Genomic DNA, 17,169 nt, shown 5'->3' with positions numbered 1-17,169 from the left:
TCTTAACTGCTGAGCCATCTCTCCAGCCTCCTTGACTACATTTCTTAACACAACTGCCAAGAGGCCCTTAAAAGATAAGTGTGTGTGTGTGTGTGTGTATGTGTGAGTGTCTTTGTCTGTGCATGTGTGGGTCTCTGTAAGGTAAAATTACACGGTTCGGTGCAGTAGACATTTTCAAGTTTGCTGGGTTCTTTTGGAGCCTGCATCAACAGAAATCAACGGGGAGTGCTTGGGAGGGGGTGCTGAGGCTGAAGAAATGTTAGCGAAATTGAGACAGAAAACACAGGATAGATTTGGGGAACTGCCAGAGACTGCCGCAGCACCAGCAACCTCCAGCGCCTCCCCAGACTGGATTCCCATTGTGTCCTACCCCATCCCGCCTTCCACTTCCCCACACAGGAAACCAGGAGCAGCTCTTGACTGGGGGGGGGGGGTGGGCTGTGGGGAGCCTGTGAAATGTGAAGGTGATGGTAACGAGGAGGGCCACCCCCAAGTCTGTGCCAAATGCTGTGCACAATTCTCTAGCCCGACCGAATTCCTTACTCACCAGAACGAATGTTGTACTGACCCACTTGTAATGGTGATAATTGGGGACCAGGAGAACACCAGCAACTGTTCTGCATCCCGGCCAGAGGGCCACAGTAGGCCCCAGGTCATGGACACAGAAGTCAACAATTCCCCAGATTCTGGGGCTTCTGGGCCTCTTGATCCTACCTGGGGGCCAGAGAGGAGAGGAGTCTTCAGGACTTTTCCTGGTTGCTGCCACAGGGACAGCAACTGTGGGAGGTGAGGGTCTGATCTTGGCCAGTCCCACACTGGGAGCAACCCTGTTGCCTCCAGAACCTACTCCTGCTCTCCCCTCCCCTCCCCTGCTGGGCAGCACAGATCAGCTGATTACCTCACCTCATCTGGCATTCCCAGGCACCACAGGACTTTTGGCAGCTTCCCGCAGCAAGGGGTCTTGAGCTGCTGCCTCCCAGTGCTCCTGAAGCCAAAGAATGGAAGTGGAGAGCTGGGCTATGGGGAAGTATAGAGCAGGAGAGTACTGTTTGAGATTTGAAATCTCAAATTTATAATCCAGACATGATGGAAAATATCTGTAATCCCAGCACTTGGGGTACTGAGGCAGTGGATTGCTGCAAATTTGAGGTTGTATGTGAGGGGCCAAATAAAGAAACTGCTGACATGACTGTTCCATTGGGGGAAGAGAAGAAAACATCAGAGCAGACAGAAAAGGAGGCAGACTGGACATGGCCAGGGCTAGGGAGGTGGGAGAGCAGGAGACAGAATAGCTGGGGAGAGCAGTGGCGATAGCAGGAGACAGAATAGCAAGAGAGCAGAAGATAGCAAGAGGGGAGGGAGAGAGATAGCAAGAGAGAGAGAGAATATGGGAAGGGGAGGAAAGCAAGAGATACAGTCAGCTTGGGAGTTGTGGAGGATAGCAGATTACAAAGAGGGGAGTAGCTTCAGGGAGGGAAGGGCCAGGAGACCACTGTGGATTTGAATTGCATAACAGTATTTGTGAGTAGGGGTGGCTGGTGCCTGGAGGCTGGCATGGGCTTTGATATGAAACCACAAGTAGCCATATGTTCCTTCTGCCAGAAGTAAGGGAAATGACTCCTTTTGGCAGATAGGAGCCAATTTCACAAATTTTTGAGAAATGTGGCTTTTATCTAACCACCAGAAATCCTCCTATAGTTCATCTTTTTTTTTTACACTTTTTAATTGACTTTATTGATCTATACATTTTTCTCTGCTCTCCTTCCTTCCTCTCCCCTCCCCTTCAGCCCTCTCCCATGGCCCCCATACCCCCAATTTACTCAGGAGATCTTACCTTTTTCTACTTCCCATGTAGATTAGATCCATGTATGTCTCTCTTAGGGTCCTCATTGTTGTCTAGATTCTCTGGGATTGTGAATTGTAAGCTAGTTCTCTTTGCTTTATGTCTAAAAGCCACTTCTGAGTGAGTACATATTGGTATCTGTCTTATGCATATGAAATTATATAATAGCTAACACGATAAAGCTGTTTTGGTGGACATGATCAATAAAGCACATGAGGAAAAACAGGAAACAAATTTTTAAGAATTAGAAATTATAGAGAAATGAGTAGTTTAGGGACAATGTGGCAGAGCCTGGTCAGAGGAGACAGGTAATTAATTAAAGGAAAAAGTTGTTAAAGGGTGGGGCAAGTTGATTTTTATAGGCAGAGCAGCCTATTACAATCTTGAGATAGGACATAGCTTTGCCGAAGGGTGGCCATGGTGCAGAGGGCCGGCACAGAGTGATGAGAACAAACAAAAGCTGTTCATTGTTGATATTCTGAAGATACTTTTGGTGAGGAGGTGGACTTCAGATGAGTTAGGGATTAAGAGTTTTTGTTTTAGTCTGGGTCTCACTATGTAGTCCTGAGGGTCCTGAAACTCACTATGTAGACCAGGCTGGCCTGGAGCTTCGAGAGACCTGCCGTCCCTGCCGTCTGGGTGCTGGAATTGATAGTGTGCACCAGCGCGCCTCACCAGAGTATCTTTTTGAGAGCTATAGATAGTAGAGATCAGTTAAAACTTAGCTTTTTATATTTTGGTTTTGGTTTTTGAAGACAGGATTTTTCTGTGTGGCCCTGGCTGTCCTGGAACTCACTCTGTAGACCAAGCTGACCTTGAACTCACAGAGATCCGTTACCTTTGCCATGAGTTTGAAGTTCGAGTTCTGTAATTAAAGGTGCATGTCACTACACCCTGATGGACTGTTATTAAATAGTAAGATAGGTGAGATTTGAGAGGGCGGAGCTAGATCCTGACTGGTGGGGAAGAGAGTGCCCATAGAGGGATTTTACATTATGGAGTATTTTCATACTATGACAATACAAACTCTTTGCTTTTCTCTGGGTGTGTTGATGGGGCGCTTACAGTAGAAAGCACCTGGTGCTAGATTTACTTCTAAAATATAGTGTATTTGGGACCATGACGTACTTCTAGACCCAACTGTCTGGATTTCTCAAGTCCGGGAGTTTGAGGCTAGCCTGGGCAACTTAGTGAGACTGTTCCCCGAATGAAAAAATATTGTAAAAATTAGAGGAAGGAAGTAATTTATAACTTCACTGCATAATTAACCAGTATGTGGGTCAGCGTCAGCTCAGTGCTGCTTAGCATGCTCTCTTCAGTTTTGGTGAGTAAAGAACTCCATAGTTGCTTCACAGATAAGGGATGCGCTGTGGCTGTGCAGGTGGACGTGCAGAAGATGCAGCTGCCTGCTTGCCCAGCTGTGGAGCAGCCATTCTCTCTGTCTCTCCACACCCCCCCCCCCGCCCCCAGCTTGCCCAGCTGTGGAGCAGCCATTCCCTCTGTCTCCCTTCCACCCCCAGCTTGCCCAGCTGTGGAGCAGCCATTCTCTCTGTCTCCTCCCACACCTTGATGTTGAAAAGCTGATTCTTTGTCTTATCTGAAATAGAGAAATTGTTAGCCAAAGAAATTTTTTACAGTGTATTTTGCAAATTAAAGCTTTGGTGAAATGTTTTATGGACAATGAAGCACATATAAAGTACATACATATCTTAAGAATAACTAATAAACTGGGTGGTGGTGGCGCACGCCTTTATTCCCAACACTCAGGAGGCAAAGGCGGGTGGGTTTTTGAGCTTGAAGTTGGCCTGGTTTACAGAGAGAGTTCTAGGACAGCCAGGACTACACATAGAGACCGTGTTTCTAAAAACAAGAAACAAATAAACAAAAATGTACGTCGTATTACTTACCATTCGGGCCGAAGTGGAGTAATTGCTGGCATTTCTTTCACCCACTCGCAAGTTTATTTGTTTGTTTGTTTTTGAGGTAGGGTCTCGGGTATCCCGGGTCGTCTTGAATGTGATGTGATGTTCGTTTGTTTTTGAGGTAGGGTCTCAGGTAGCCCTGGGTGGTCTTGAATGTGATGTGATGTTTGTTTGTTTTTGAGGTAGGGTCTCAGGTAGCCCCGGGTGGTCTTGAATGTGATGTGTAGCTGAAGATGATTTGACCTCCTGTGTCTGTCCTGTATCCCATCTCTGTCTTCAGTGGTGTCATCCCCACAGACCTTGTCATGTTCACACCTTCCTTTATAGTTTTATCATTTATGAAAATACATGTAAGCAGTGTGTTCTTTATTTTGTAGACTATGACTCGGTTTTAGGCTGAGTTACATCATCACAGGGCTTCTCAGAGAAGCAGCTGAATTGTTTATAGAGCTGCTCAGGTCATTGGGTCATCCTGAGCTTTGGGGAAGTGCTTCAGCATGGACCCACTGTTGCCTGCTTGCCCTGCAGATACACGGTCAGTTATTGGGTTGTGTTCTGGTGTTTCTGTGTGTCTGCTTATGGTGATTTTCTCAGCACAGAGGAGCTGATGACTCACTCAGGCTCCAGGGCCAGGAGTACAGTATCAAGACGAGGCAGATGTGGATAAATAACAGTTTGGAACAGGCCTCCCCTGATGTTGTGTCCTCAGGAGGACATCACTGTTAATACTGGTGTTAGCAGCTCATCCTGTCATGGGAGATGCACATATACAGTCAGTTCCTGTACATTTTACACGGTGAGCCTTTGTAGTCATTCCCAGTAGCATCTGTGGAGAGGCACAGTGTTATGGTGGCAAAGTGCGACAGAGCAAAGCTGTCTGTCTTTCGGTGGCCAGGAAGCAAAGGAGTTTCAGACAGGAGCCGGGCCCAAGAGGTATAACTAACTATTCAAGGGCGTACCTCCAGTGACACTCTTCCTCTGCTAGGCCTACATCCAGTTCTTCCGTAGTCTGTTCACGTCCGTCCGTCCGTCCGTCCGTCCGTCCATCCATCCATCCATCTAATTTTTTCATTCATTCATTCATTCATTCATTCATTCATTCATTCATTCATTAAAGATTTCTGCCTCCTCCCCGCCACCGCCTCCCATTTTCCTCCCCCTCCCCCATCAAGTCCCCCTCCCTCGTCAGCCCAAAGAGCAATCAGGGTTCCCTGCCCTGTTGGAAGTCCAAGGACCGCCCACCTCCATCCAGGTCTAGTAAGGTGAGCATCCAAACTGCCTAGGCTCAAGATGCCATCCATCTAATTTTTTAACAAGTTCTTTAAAATATTTATGTCCATATACGTGCTCTAGCTGCACATATACCTTTACAACAGAAGAGGGCATCAGATCCCACTATAGATGGCTGTGAGCCATCCTATGGTTTTTGGGAATTGAACTCAAGACCTCTGAAAGAGCAGCCTCTGAGCCATCTCTCCAGCCCTTATTAATGGTCTTTCACATGTCTCCCAATCCAGTCAAGTTGCCAGTCAAAGTAACCACACACATTGGTGCAAACCTGATCAGCTGTCCAGGCACAGCTGACATTCTGGAGATCATCAGCCCTGTCTTCCTGAAATTCCTGTTCTCTTCCTTTGTGTCAGGGTCCCTCTGTCTTGTACCTGGAACTCTTCCTTAAGTTAGTGGGGTTTTGTTTGTTTGCTTTTGAGACGGTTTCTCTGTAACAACTCTGGCTCTCCTGGAACTTGCTATGTAGATCAGGCTGGCCTCGAACTCAGAAATCCGCCTACCTCTCTGCCTCCCCAGTGCTGGGATTAAAGGTGTGCACCACCACTGCCAGCAAGTATTTGTTTATTTTTAATGGCCTAAGACTGTGAGGTTTTTTTTCCAGTACTACAATAAAAGAAAAGAAGAGCTTCTTGTCTGACACACATTTCACACTTTGATTGACTCACGTCCTTTTCTCAGCTTCTCTGGAGGCTCTTTTGTTTGAACTCTTCCGTCTCAAACGTGTCTGGCGCTGTCTGTGGCCTTGCCACTGTGCAGTGTGTTGCTGCTTGGTCACCTCGTGTATTTGCTGTTAGGCTGTGGTTTGGTTCTCTGGGGTCTCCTGACCCATCTGATACCTCTTCATACACTTTTATTCTTCTCAGGGTGTGTTGCTCATGTTCCATCTTCCGTAGTGTAAAGTAGCACAATCTCACCTTTGGTTTAGGAGCTTTCCCAAAGGAGTGAAGTACGCGTGTTACTCCCTGTCTCTTTAAGACTTAGCGATTATTGCATCCAACCACTCCTTTTCCTTGTTTTCTGCGTCCTTGAATGTGACACATGAAAGACCCTCTGTGGACTGAAAGGGATTTTGTGAACCCAGTGATTCAGAGCAAAATCCAGAATTTTCCAATGAAAAGCTTGATTGTTCTCTAAATTTGCTTTTGTAGGGAGGTGACAAGGTCCCTGAATTTCCAGCAGTGATTGTGGAGCCAGTGCCCAGTGCAAGATTAGAGCAGGGCTACGCTGCCCAGGTTCTGGTGTATGACGATGAGACTTACATGATGCAGGATGTGGCGGAAGAACAAGAAGTTGAGACCGAGAATTCGGAAACAGGTAGACGTCACAAAAGTGTTTTTTCCTATAACTCTTATTTTTAAATTATCTATTTTATGTGTAAGGGCATTTTACCTGCATATGTATCTGCACTGTGTGTGCAGTGCCCATGGTGGCCAGAAGAGGGCATTAGATTCCCCTGAAACTGGAGTTACAGGAGGTTGTGAATCCAACCCAGGTCCTTAGGACCAGCATCCAGTGCTCTTAACTGCTGAGCCGTTTCTCTAGCCCCAGAACTCATTTTGTAAGCTTCAGTATTACTCTTGCTGGGAATCTTAAGCCGAAGTACCTGTTTTAAATTGTTGTTTTGAGTAGGTTGGAAACTGGTGTAAAATCTTTGTTTAAGACATTTTATATAAATAGATTAGAGTCCTTCATTATAGGTCTTTGATATTTAACAGTCATAAAAGTAGTTTTATGTATTTTTCTGGGACTACAGGTATTCAGTTATTATTTACAAATAGAGTTAGTAGGTTGGTACATGACCGATATTTTATAATTAAAAACCATAAGGATAGTGTTTACCCTCTATACCCGGTTGAGCCCTCCTTTGACTCAGCATTGCTGGAGCAGTATTGTTTTTTTCCTCTTCAATTTGAAGCATCTTTGCTTGTCATGTTCCTCCCCCTTTTCTGTCTTCGACATCTTGGTGTTTCCATCAGTTTGTATTTTGTTAGCTATATGATGTAGTTGGGAATTAGTGTGTGTAATTCTTAGAGAAATCCTTTTTTTCTATGACTATGAAGAAAATATTTTCCCTTTATAATTTTAGTGACTTACATAGTAATAAAAATTTATCATAATATGTTAATGCTTTCAAAAATATTTATTTATTTATTTATTATGTATACAATATTCTGTCTGTCTGTATGCCTGCAGGACAGAAGAGGGCACCAGACCCCATTACAGATGGTTGTGAGCCACCATGTGGTCGCTGGGAATTGAACTCAGGACCTTTGGAAGAGCAAGCAATGCTCTTAACCACTGAGCTATCTCTCCAGCCCAATGTTAATGTTTTAAAAAAAATCTTATTATTGGTTTGCAATCCTAGTGAAATTTCTTTCCTCTCTCTCTCTCTCTCTCTCTCTCTCTCTCTCTCTCTCTCTCTCTCTGTGTGTGTGTGTGTGTGTGTGTGTGTGTAGGTCAGAGGACAGCTTGTGGGACTCAGTTCTCTCCTTCCACCATGTGGGTCCTAGGGAGGGAACTCAGTTCTTTGGTGCTCTTACATCCTTCTCACTGGCTGGAAATCTTTTAAACATTTAGGTATACTTTTTGCAAACTCTCCCAGCTACATTGGTGTTTGATGTCTTTTGGTTTTGCCATGCCCAGTGGTGTCTTCTAAGTACTGCTAGCTTTTAGGCTCACTTTGTTCTTGAGTTTCATTTTTTTTTTTTAATTGAGCTTAGAGATTAGAAGCTGCCTTGCTTACCGAACAAGATGCTGTGCCAGCAAAACTCAGGTGGAGTGTGCATCACTGGGTCTGACTTCAGCACTGCCGTCTGCAGTGGCGTCTTGCTCCAGAAGGTGGCGCTTGTTTCTGCATGCGAGTTTTCCAGGCTGAAGGCAGGAGTTCAGGGGTGGCTTCCATTATTACTTTATTGAATTGTATGTGTAGCAGTGTTTTGCCTGCATATATGTTTGTGCACCATGTGTACCTGGTGTCCGCAGAGGCTAGAAGTGGCCATTAGATACCCTGGGAATGATGGATGCCCACATCCCAGATAGTTGTGAGCTGCTATGTGAGTAGGGACTTCACCCTGGGTCTTCTGGAAGAGCAGGCAGCACTGTCGTCTCTCTAGACCTGAGGTTTCTTTTTGAGGTAAAATAACTAAAAGTACTAAATACAGTGACATTTTGGAGTAGATACTGTAATGAATCATATTAACCATCTATTATGCCATCGTAACCAGATAAAGCACCAATTGTGCACTAAAATATATGATCGTTTAAGCTGAATGCACAAAAGGAGAATTTGTTTGAAATTTCTAGGTAACTTTGGGGTTAGGCATAGTGGGCACACATTTTATCCCAGCACTGGGGATTGGGGCAGAGGCAGGGAGATCTGTGAGTTTGAGGCCAGCCTGGTTTACATATCAAGTTTCAGGCCATCCAGAGCTACATAGAGAGACACTGTCCCAAAAGACAAAACAAGACAAAGCAAAACAAAAAACCCAAAAAATGATTGGCGTTTTTGGCATCAAGCTGAAACTTTAAGAAGTAAAAACAACAGTGCAGGATTTGCATAAGTGGATACATCCGGGTATTTAGTGCATAGAGTGCCAGAGCAGGCTGACAAGTGCCATTGGGAAACTGATGACAAAGTCTGTGTTAATTGAATTAATTCATGTAGAACAGCTTGAGTAAGGAATAAATGTAAACAGGTTAAGGATTCGAGGAGGATTCCATTCACAGGACAGAGATGTTACTGACTGTGACACTGGAAAGAGGATTGGAGCTTGGAGTGTAGGTGTAAGGGCTACTCCAGAGCCTGGGCCGAGGTTGTGGGTCTAAGGCCAGCTTGGGCCCAGTATGACGACCCATGTGGAGAAAAGCAAGTTATTTTTGTATTGTAATGATTTCGTTATGCCATTATAATCTGATACTGTAATTGTTTTTGACAAGTTTTTTTTAATATTTAATACTATTTTATTTTGTGAGTCTCTGGTACCCTTTCCAGGCTTTGATCTTGGTACAGCCTTCCTGCCCTGTCTCCTGAGATACGCCCTGCATGCTGTGCCATATGCACTCTCAATGCTATTCTTCAGATTGGTTTTTCTTTTTTCTTTTCCTTTCTTTCTTTCTTTCTTTCTTTCTTTCTTTCTTTCTTTCTCTTCTTCTTCTTCTTTTTTTTTTTTTTTGTGGTCTTTTGAGATAGGGTTTCTCTGTAGATTTGGAACCTGTCCTGGAACTAGCTCTTGTAGACCGGGTTGACCTCGAACTCACAGAGATCTGCCTGCTTCTGCTTCCCGAGTGCTGGAATTAAAGGTGTGCACCACCACTGCCTGGCTCAGATTGGGTTTTCTTAAGCAGTAGAAGGAAGTGCTAGACCAATCACATTATTCTGAAATGGTAAAAAGTGCCTCCGGACTTCACTTTAAATGTTTAGTTCCATTCTTGATCATGAATTTTCATGACTTTACAAGGAAATTAGTAGCCATAGGATAGTTTTTGTTTTATGCACCTACCACACTCCTCCAAATAATTGTTTCAGCAAATCTGAGCCTGGTTCTGTTTCTTCTTTAAAGAACCACACTCTTTAAGTGGACTTACTTCCTATATTAGAATTCACCGGTGAGCAAGAGTTGTATCAGCAAATCTGAGCCTGGTTCTGTTTCTTCTTTAAAGAACCAGACTCTTTAAGTGGACTTACTTCCTATATTGGAATACACCGGTGAGCAAGAGTTGCCATTGCTCAGCTGGGTTCGTTTCCAGTCAGTAATGGATTAGGATGGAGGGTCGGCCATTCCTTGTGATGTCAAAAGCTTATAACTTAAATTCTAAACTTGCTTAAAAAGAAATTGACTGAGCAGAAAAGGAAAGGAGTACAGGGCCTCAGATTTTATTTGGTGGATTGGGGGAATTAAGATATAGAACAAGGGCTGGGGAGATGGTTCAGTGGTTTTGGGGGCTTGCTTGCAAGCCTGGCGACTTGACCTGTTTGATCCCCGGGACCTCTGTTGAGTTGGAGGAAAGAACTGGCTCCACACAGTTGTCCTCTGACCCTAGTTGGGCACCCTGGCATGTGAATGCATACCATACACATCACGAACACATACAATTAAAAAATATATGTAATTGGTTTTTCTTGTCGAATGCTAGGAAATATTTCCTAGACTTCTTTTAAACTATAACGTGTGTGTGTGTGCGCGCGCACTCACGCTTGTGCGTTTGTCTTTTTGTTTGTTTTTGTTTTTTGAGATAGGGTCTGATCTCTCTGTGTAGCCTGGCTGTCTTGGAACTTGGATTTCTAGATTCCCCTGACCTTGAAGTCACAGAGATCTGCTTGCTTCTGCCTTCCCACTGCTATGATTAAAGGTGTGCGCCACCACTCATTGCTTCTAAGTCATATTTTATCAGCCTAAAATAATCTAATTTATTCTGTAATCTCTGGTGGTCACCTTGAGGTTTTTCTTCTTTTATTTCTCCATGCCCACACACCTCTGCCAGAAACACTGTCCTCAGTGTTAAGCAGGCAGGAGTAGGATCCTAGCCTTTCATTACCTCGTATGTCCAAGGATTCTCATTTTGATAGTATTTATCGTCTATGCTTATTTTTGTTTTGGAAGTCTTCAGTTTCCTCTCAGAGCTTAGAGATGATATCAACAACCTCTCAAATGTTGTCAGGAAAACTACATTTGTAAAATTTTTAAAGAGGCGCGTTCATCTAGCCCACTAGTAAGCTGTGGTGAGGGTGGGTCAGATTGGCGGTCACAGAGAGCCTTAGGAGCGCAGTAAGTGTGGAGGGGAGCTGTCTCTGGAGGCTCGAAATAACTCAACAGGCTGTGCTCTTCCCCAGCACTGGGCCTGCTGACAGCTGGATGCGATGAGAGCGAGGAGCTCATTGGATTCTCTAGAGATGTGACAATACAGTCTTTAATGTTTACATTAAAATATGGAGATAAGAAATGAGTTTTATTGGATGTCAAGAGTTAGTAATCAAGACGGACAGAGGCTCTGCTGGAGGACGCACTACCGTGAAGCTGGCATCTGGGTAGAGGACCGGGATGTCGCCCAGTTGGAAAGTGCTTACCTGATGTGCCAGGCCGTATGTTCAGTCTCAAGTACCGTACATAAGTAAAGAAATACAGTTTAAATAGAAATGGCTGGGAAAGAAGCAGGAAGGCTGGCTGCTGTGACTTGAAGGGTGATTTAGGAAATATTGAAGTAGTGGCTGTAGGAACCAAGAGCTACATAAACATCACCCATGTCAGCTCTCACCCTTTTCGAAAAAGGAGGGGCATACTCAGGAAAACTGTCACCCATGTTATGACAGAGACAGTGCGTCCTGTAGAGGTTTGTGGAATGAGAAGCAGGCGACTTTGTTAATAGTCACATTGAGTTTGTGTGAAGTATCTAGGAAGGAGTATTTAGGTATTTACGGATGCATACAGGAACGACCAGGGCTCCATCACAAAGGAAATGGCATACTCTTATTAGGCTAATTTGTGGGAAGTTTTAGTGACGGAAACTCAGCACAGTGAGAAGGGGGGAAGGAGAGCAGCACCCCAGCACTCTGCAGCAGGCCTCTTTCTATTCTTGGCTCCAGAGCTCAGGGGAGGAACTACTCAGCCACTCAAATGCAAAGCAGTTGCCCTGGAAAAGGAATCACCTTGGGAAAACCTGGCACCTGGTTATATGGCATGCCATAGGGAGAGAGCCAGGGATGAAGACCTCTAATCTCCTCTAGTTCCCCTCAGCCTTTCTGTTGAACAAGCCTGGTAGGAAGCTATATGAGGCCCCTTGATGCAGCTACTCTCCTGGGATGGAGTGCGGTGGGAAGGAGCTAGGGGCAGATAGACAAGCTGCTGAGTGTAACTGCGGCATAGATTTGGGAATCACCCTCACTTGAGGCTGTGGAAATGAGTTAGATCTTTTAGGGGAACGGTATTGGCCCTATGGGGGTGGATAGTTCGTGGCTGCGTTTGTGCTGCATAAGAAAGTGATACAGAATTAATGAGGGTTCAGAACTGTTTGTATTTTGGAAAACCTGAAGAATTATAAGAGCAAATCTGAGAGATCGTCCTGGGTGACTGAATTTTGCTTTTTCTTCTAAGCATCTTTCTGTAGCAGGAAAGAGTATTGCCTTCGTTTGGCTAGCTCTGTCTTCAGTTTTTCTCTGTAGCACTCGCTGGCTTATTTAAACTTCTCAAAGTGTTTATTTAAGGCTGTAAGGACATCATGAAAGAAATACTTAAAGTATCTTAAATAAATCTTTCCTTGACTTCATGAGCAACTTTCTATATGCCTCCAGGTTTGACAGGTCTGTAGTGCATTCATTCAGTCAGAACATTTAACTTCATTTATATCTGTTGTATTTTCCTTCATTTCCGTGTTTAAAAAGGAAACAAAACAAATCAAAGCAAACACGTACCTTCAGCAAGCATTTTTCTTTGCCGTTTTTCCTTGTCTTACTGCACATGTCTGTCTGCAGCTCACTGCACCTGTCAGTCTGTCTAGAACTCACTGCACCTGTCAGTCTGTCTGCAGCTCACTGCACCTGTCATAGTCTGTCTACAGCTCACTGCACCTGTCAGTCTGTCTGCAGCTCACTGCACCTGTCATAGTCTGTCTGCAGCTCACTGCACCTGTCATAGTCTGTCTACAACTCACTGCACCTGTCAGTCTGTCTGCAGCTCACTGCACCTGTCAGTCTGTCTGCAGCTCACTGCACCTGTCATAGTCTGTCTAGAACTCACTGCACCTGTCAGTCTGTCTAGAACTCACTGCACCTGTCAGTCTGTCTGCAGCTCACTGCACCTGTCAGTCTGTCTGCAGCTCACTGCACCTGTCATAGTCTGTCTGCAGCTCACTGCACCTGTCAGTCTGTCTGCAGCTCACTGCACCTGTCAGTCTGTCTGCAGCTCACTGCACCTGTCAGTCTGTCTGCAGCTCACTGCATCTGTCAGTCTGTCTGCAGCTCACTGCACCTGTCAGTCTGTCTGCAGCTCACTGCACCTGTCATAATCTGTCTGCAGCTCACTGCACCTGTCAGTCTGTCTGCAGCTCACTGCACCTGTCAGTCTGTCTAGAACTCACTGCACCTGTCAGTCTGTCTACAACTCACTGCACCTGTCAGTCTGTCTGCAGCTCACTGCACCTGTCATAGTCTGTCTGCAGCTCACTGCACCTGTCATAGTCTGTCTGCAGCTCACTGCACCTGTCATAGTCTGTCTACAACTCACTGCACCTGTCAGTCTGTCTGCAGCTCACTGCACCTGTCAGTCTGTCTGCAGCTCACTGCACCTGTCATAGTCTGTCTAGAACTCACTGCACCTGTCAGTCTGTCTAGAACTCACTGCACCTGTCAGTCTGTCTGCAGCTCACTGCACCTGTCAGTCTGTCTGCAGCTCACTGCACCTGTCATAGTCTGTCTGCAGCTCACTGCACCTGTCAGTCTGTCTGCAGCTCACTGCACCTGTCAGTCTGTCTGCAGCTCACTGCACCTGTCATAGTCTGTCTGCAGCTCACTGCACCTGTCAGTCTGTCTGCAGCTCACTGCATCTGTCAGTCTGTCTGCAGCTCACTGCACCTGTCAGTCTGTCTGCAGCTCACTGCACCTGTCATAATCTGTCTGCAGCTCACTGCACCTGTCAGTCTGTCTGCAGCTCACTGCACCTGTCAGTCTGTCTAGAACTCACTGCACCTGTCAGTCTGTCTACAACTCACTGCACCTGTCAGTCTGTCTGCAGCTCACTGCACCTGTCAGTCTGTCTGCAGCTCACTGCACCTGTCATAGTCTGTCTGCAGCTCACTGCACCTGTCAGTCTGTCTGCAGCTCACTGCACCTGTCATAGTCTGTCTAGAACTCACTGTACCTGTCAGTCTGTCTGCAGCTCACTGCACCTGTCAGTCTGTCTGCAGCTCACTGCACCTGTCATAGTCTGTCTGCAGCTCACTGCACCTGTCAGTCTGTCTGCAGCTCACTGCACCTGTCAGTCTGTCTGCAGCTCACTGCACCTGTCATAGTCTGTCTGCAGCTCACTGCACCTGTCAGTCTGTCTGCAGCTCACTGCACCTGTCAGTCTGTCTGCAGCTCACTGCACCTGTCAGTCTGTCTGCAGCTCACTGCACCTGTCAGTCTGTCTACAGCTCACTGCACCTGTCAGTCTGTCTGCAGCTCACTGCACCTGTCATAGTCTGTCTGCAGCTCACTGCACCTGTCAGTCTGTCTGCAGCTCACTGCACCTGTCAGTCTGTCTACAGCTCACTGCACCTGTCAGTCTGTCTGCAGCTCACTGCATCTGTCAGTCTGTCTGCAGCTCACTGCACCTGTCAGTCTGTCTGCAGCTCACTGCACCTGTCATAGTCTGTCTGCAGCTCACTGCACCTGTCATAGTCTGTCTGCAGCTCACTGCACCTGTCAGTCTGTCTGCAGCTCACTGCACCTGTCAGTCTGTCTGCAGCTCACTGCACCTGTCAGTCTGTCTGCAGCTCACTGCACCTGTCAGTCTGTCTGCAGTCACTGCACCTGTCAGTCTGTCTGCAGCTCACTGCACCTGTCAGTCTACAGCTCACTGCACCCGTCAGTCTGTCTGCAGCTCGTTGTTTGCTAGATTTCAAAGGCCACTCTCTGCCAAGCTCAGTGGCCCTTGAGCCACCAGAAGTAGGTCCTTTATGTCTGGTCTTACTTGTAGAACCTGCTCTCCCAGTTCTTTTCCTTCCTGCCTTTCACAAGGACTTTTCAAAGTATACTGAGCTTCCTCTCTGTTTCCTCATCTGTAATATACTCGGTGTCCAAGTACCTGCGGCGTTCTGCAGCTGTTATGGCCACCATTATTCACTCTTCTGATTTCCCATTATATTGTCTGGGTTTACTTCCTTATATTGTTCTTATATGTGCACTTTTCCATTGCAGTAGGATAAAAGTAACCTCAAAATTGTGTCTGTATGTATCTGTGTGTTTCCTTTTGTCTTGAACGTGTGACAGGTAGTGAGAAAATACAAACAAAACCAATAGTTTGACGTTACTAATTTAGTTAATCAAGAACCATTTTATGTCCAGGTGTGGTGGCCTGTGCCTGCAATCTCAGTACTTGGGAAGCAGAGCCAGGAGGATAGTGAGTGAGTCTAGCCTGGGCTACATGGAGTCAGATCCAGTTTCAGACAAATGAAGGAAGAGAGACAAGGATGTTTATATTATATAAAATCTTCAGTATTTCTTTGTTGACTGACCTAATATTAGTTCAGAATTTTGAAAGTCAAAAATACCTGAACATGGTAATATATAAAGTATTATAACAAATATGTAATGCCACATGTATATGAGTTATATTTCATAGTCACTGTTGGTTTTAGTACTTTTGATGCTACCCTAAGTTTGATTTTTTTTCTAACAATAAATGCAATATCTGATTAGCGGGAAAATGAGGAATTATACTAAGAATAGACAGACTGAAAGTCACCACTGTTAGTGAGACGGCACTGCTACTTTTAAAATCCAAGTAGCACAATTTTAGTATTGACACGTTTTAATCTTTTTTTTTTTTTTTTTTGGTTTTTCGAGACAGGGTTTCTCTGTGGTTTTGGAGCCTGTCCTGGATCTAGCTCTTGTAGACCAGGCTGGTCTCGAACTCACAGAGATCCGCCTGCCTCTGCCTCCGAGTGCTGGGATTAAAGGTGTGTGCCACCACCGCCCGGCACGTTTTAATCTTTTAAGAGTCAATATTATTATTTTATTATTATTATTATTATTATTATTTTGCTTTTTCGAGACAGGGTTTCTCTGTGGCTTTGGAGCCTGTCTTGGAACTAGCTCTGTAGACCAGGCTGGTCTCGAACTCATAGAGATACACCTGCCTCTGCCTCCCGAGTGCTGGGATTAAAGGTGTGCGCCACCATTGCCCGGCTATTATTATTATTTTATACAAATCTTACATGCTGCCCAGGTTGGACTTAAACCACGGGCTTGAGCTGTCTTTCTGCCCTAGCCTGGCAAGTAGCTGGAGCAACTGGCCTGTGCTACCATGCTCGTTTGAGCGCTGCTTTCTGTAGCTGCCACGTCCTTTCCCTTTGGTTGTTGTAGAGCACATCACAAGTGATATGCTGGATTCCTGCATCTCTCCTGAGAAGTCATGGCTTGACTTTGCTTTGTATGTAGCCACGGAGGCATAAAAGATTATCTTGGACTTAATTACTAAGAAACCTTTAAAGAATCTGTTTTCACTGGCTGGCGTGATGGCTCAGTGGGTAAAAGTACTTGCCACCGTAATCCTGATGACTCCACATGGTGGAGTGAGAGAATGACTCCTCAACGTTAGCTTCTGACTCCATTCACTGTCCTGCCTGGCACATGAATGCCCACGTGCACACTCGCAAATGCCAGTAAATAAAAATATAAACAATATTCAAAACTGTCTTAGTGAGAAAAAAAATGTATTCAAAGGTTACTTGAAAGTTAGAATAAGAATTTTTATAGAATTTAATAAATGGATACTTTTTAATAAATGAAAGTTGAGATTTATAAACACAGTTTGAAAAATAAGGTCAGCTTTTGTCATTGAACTAACAGAAGCTGGATTTCTGTCTTGAAGACTCTCAGGATGAGTCTGACTTTATGATGAGCTGTGATAATTGCTGTATTTGTTATACCATCAGAAATCCTCCCTGTGGCACAAAAGGACTCTTTTAATTAGAAAATATTGTTGCCACAGGGAGGTAGAAGATCGACTTGAGAAATGGGGACCTGAAAAAGAGCCCCAGTCCTAGGATTACCTGAAGGTGAAACAGATTGAGCCAGGAGGAAGACAATGCTGGTAGGTTGGCTTTTAATTTATTAAGAATGTTTATGGTATTACATTTCATTGCAGTTATTTCATCTACCTATATCCTGTTTTTATTTAAAGACTGAGAGATTCCTCCTTAAGCAGAAATCATAAGTAGTGTCTTCACCTAAGCAGTTTGCTACCCTTGTTGTCCTCAGGGCCGCCTGAGCCTGGGAGGCCTTGAAGCTACCCTCATGACCTTCTGTTGTTCCCTCTTCCAATACACATGTTTTTCTAAATCCTTTAAAAGTGTTTTCTTTCAATTGTCTGTTTCCTTGGGGTTGGTTGTAGAAATGGCAAAACATGAACCTCAAAGTTA

At 45.0% G+C, this 17,169-nt stretch overlaps 1 protein-coding gene across 5 annotated transcripts in view; it reads left to right on the top strand.

Moving 5' to 3' along the window:
- Positions 1-17,169, top strand: part of Elf2 (E74 like ETS transcription factor 2) — an 86,462-nt gene that overhangs the window by 24,930 nt on the left and 44,363 nt on the right. For 3 of the 5 annotated variants that reach the window (XM_075951032.1, XM_075951031.1, XM_075951030.1), the window contains exon 4: positions 6,204-6,369. The exons of 1 other annotated variant lie outside the window; for it this stretch is intronic. In XM_075951032.1, the coding sequence (XP_075807147.1) occupies positions 6,204-6,369 (166 nt within the window). Of the gene's footprint in view, positions 1-6,203; positions 6,370-16,739; positions 16,842-17,169 lie in introns of those variants that run through there. One more of the 5 variants, XM_075951036.1, reaches the window with a different exon arrangement.

The sequence above is a fragment of the Microtus pennsylvanicus genome, chromosome 16 (assembly GCF_037038515.1).
Source record: "Microtus pennsylvanicus isolate mMicPen1 chromosome 16, mMicPen1.hap1, whole genome shotgun sequence".
NCBI classification, from domain to species: Eukaryota; Metazoa; Chordata; class Mammalia; order Rodentia; family Cricetidae; genus Microtus; species Microtus pennsylvanicus.
The sequence above is the reverse complement of the archived record's forward strand: the minus strand, read 5'-3'. Positions and strand labels throughout refer to the sequence as shown.